General features: G+C 42.2%; 1 protein-coding gene across 1 annotated transcript; it reads right to left on the reverse strand.

Annotated features, from left to right (window-relative positions):
• Positions 1-945: 945 nt before the first annotated feature.
• On the reverse strand, positions 946-1,963 carry LOC148566631 (uncharacterized). The gene is made up of 3 exons (XM_088484352.1): positions 1,431-1,963; positions 1,115-1,256; positions 946-999 (listed from the first exon to the last, which is right to left on the reverse strand). Exons 1-3 carry the CDS (start codon positions 1,961-1,963, stop codon positions 946-948), a joined length of 729 nt encoding a protein of 242 aa, XP_088340478.1.
• Between the last annotated feature and the right edge of the window lie 670 nt (positions 1,964-2,633).

A 2,633-nucleotide genomic window follows, 5' to 3' on the forward strand; every position in this document is an offset into this window, starting at 1 on the left:
AGATCAATCTTAGAAAACACACCGGCACCCTGTAACTGATCCATTAGATCATTGATTCTAGGCAACGGATATTTGTTCTTCACAGTGATCTTATTCAACTGCCGATAGTCAACACACAACCGCATACTCCCATCCTTCTTCTTTACCAGTAGCTCCGGCGCTCCCCACGGAGAAACACTTGGTCGGATAAAATGCTTACCCAACAAATCTTCCAGTTGAGCTTTCAGTTCAGCCATTTTTAAAGGTGACATCCTATAAGGAGTAATTGAAATCGGACCGGCTCCAGGCACCAACTCAATTGCAAATTCCACTTCCCGGTTAGGTGGAAATTCATTAATATCATCCGAAAACACATTTGAAAATTCACATACAACGGGAATCTGCTCTAAACTCTGATCATCACCTGATACTCCCGCAGTTAATAACATAATACCCTGACATTCGGTTCCAGAACAGTTTACTATCATAGAATTCAAATAGTAACTATTCACTACAACCGGTGCTTCTGACCCTTCCGGCATAAACTGTACTGATTTCTCAGAACAATCAAGCAAAACATGATTCTTGGATAACCAATCCAATCCCAAAATGAGATCAAGACCAGTCATAGGCAAACAAATCAAATCATGCACAAATTCACGATGTTATACTCGAAAGGGAACTTGTGGACATCCTATCCTAGTCACCATAGCTTCATGAGTAGCATTATATACTTTCAAATCATAACCTAAAACCACCATTCTCAATCCTAATTCATGGGCCTTTTCAAATGCAATAAATGAATGACTTGCTCCTGAATCAAATAAAGCATTTAAGATTTTACCAGCCATTTCACAATTACCTCTAATCAGTGTCTCAGATCCCTCAGCACCTACTGTAGAAGTGGTGTATACTCTCTCCGGCTGCTGCATTCTACCAGTCTCATACTTCTTCTTCTCCGGGCAATTACTGGCCATATGCCCGGGCTCTCCATAGGAATAGCACACTCCAAGTCCTAATCTGCACGGAACTCCAGGATGATACTTTCCGCACTTCTGACAATTCAGATCCTGCTGTGGCTGCTTTCCAAACCTTTTTTCTTGACTAGCATTAGTATTCGGCCTTCTGTAATTACCCTGGCCCTGAGTCTGCTGTGGAACAAAGCCTCCACGCTTGAAATTCCTACCTCTCGGAGCAAAGTTCCTCCCTGAAGGCCTCTGAAAACCCTCAAACTTCCTTTCTCTGCTGCCGCCTTTCTCACACAATCCTCAGCTACCCTACTCTTATTCACCAATTCAGAAAATACCCTGATCTCCATTGGGGCAACGAAGCTCAGAATATCTCTCCGAAGACCTCCCTCATATTTAATACACTTCCATTCAGCAAAATCTTCAGGCGCACCTTGACAAATACGAGAAAAGCGACATAACTCCTCAAATTTGCTAGTATACTCAGCAATAGTCATCTGTCCCTGCTTTAACTGCATTACTTCAAGTTCTTTGGCATTTCTGGCTGAATTAGGAAAATATTTCTTATAGAACTCTGTCCGGAAAACCTCCCAAGGAATTACAGCACCATCAGGCTGCAGGATACGTCGTGTTCCCTGCCACCAATACTGAGCTTCACCTTGCAACTGATAAGTTCCAAATTCAACCCATTGCTCTTCAGGAACCTGTTGTGCCTGTAACGCCCTTTCCATAGCCTGAATCCAATTATCTGCATCAGTGGAATTTGAGGTTCCCCTAAAAGTCGGAGGGCGAACTTTCAGAAATGTAGCAAGTGTCATAGGACCGTCCTCATCATTATTGTTCCCATGATTACCCTGGTTTATCTGATTTCCCAATGCCTCGGCTGTCGCCTGCATAGCTGCAGCCATATTTCCCAGGGCAGCCATAAAATCTACTGGATCAGTCCCTATGGGGGCAGAAGTAACGGTGCCTGTCCTACCTCTACCTCGCCCGCGACCGCGTCCGCGAGTCGACATCTAGTCCCTATACACACCAAACAAGTGATATTAAGTTGATCAGTCTCAATATCGCAGGTCTAATGCTTTAAGTTCCAAATGCATGCTCACAAACGTTTATGCCATATATATCAATCAGATATCCTAACAGCACATACGCACATATACAGAGAATGCACAGAAGTGCAATCAGTCCGTCTTTCAGGCTCTATAGGAACGAACTGCTCTGATACCATAATGTAACACCCTACCACACTAAGCTTTACGCTTAAGCCGTAAAACAGAGGTGGTGTGGTATTACGACCTCTAAAATAAAATAAATACATATAATAGCAGAAGAATTATAATATGCTAGGAGCCTTGAAGAAAAGAGGAAACAAAAAAAATCACAAAATAAAAGCGCAACACTCAAGGAACGAGTTAACCTGCGTGCTAAGGAAACCATAACTATTAAACATGAGATAACAGAAGTAGGAATAGAGTGCCAAAGATACAAAATAACAAGCTCCTAACTCAGCCTGTGAAGTCAAGACTGGCCGGAGAATATTTACATATATATACATACATATCCAAAACCCAAAAGTACATATACACAATCCTGCCTCTCCATAAACCTCTAAGAGGATCAAAAAGGACAAGTTATGCGGAGAGAAAGCTAAGTACATATATATACATCACTGTACAACAAAAC

This window comes from Arachis ipaensis, chromosome B4, assembly GCF_059453495.1.
Source record: "Arachis ipaensis isolate K30076 ecotype BB chromosome B4, ASM5945349v1, whole genome shotgun sequence".
Classification (NCBI taxonomy): domain Eukaryota; kingdom Viridiplantae; phylum Streptophyta; class Magnoliopsida; order Fabales; family Fabaceae; genus Arachis; species Arachis ipaensis.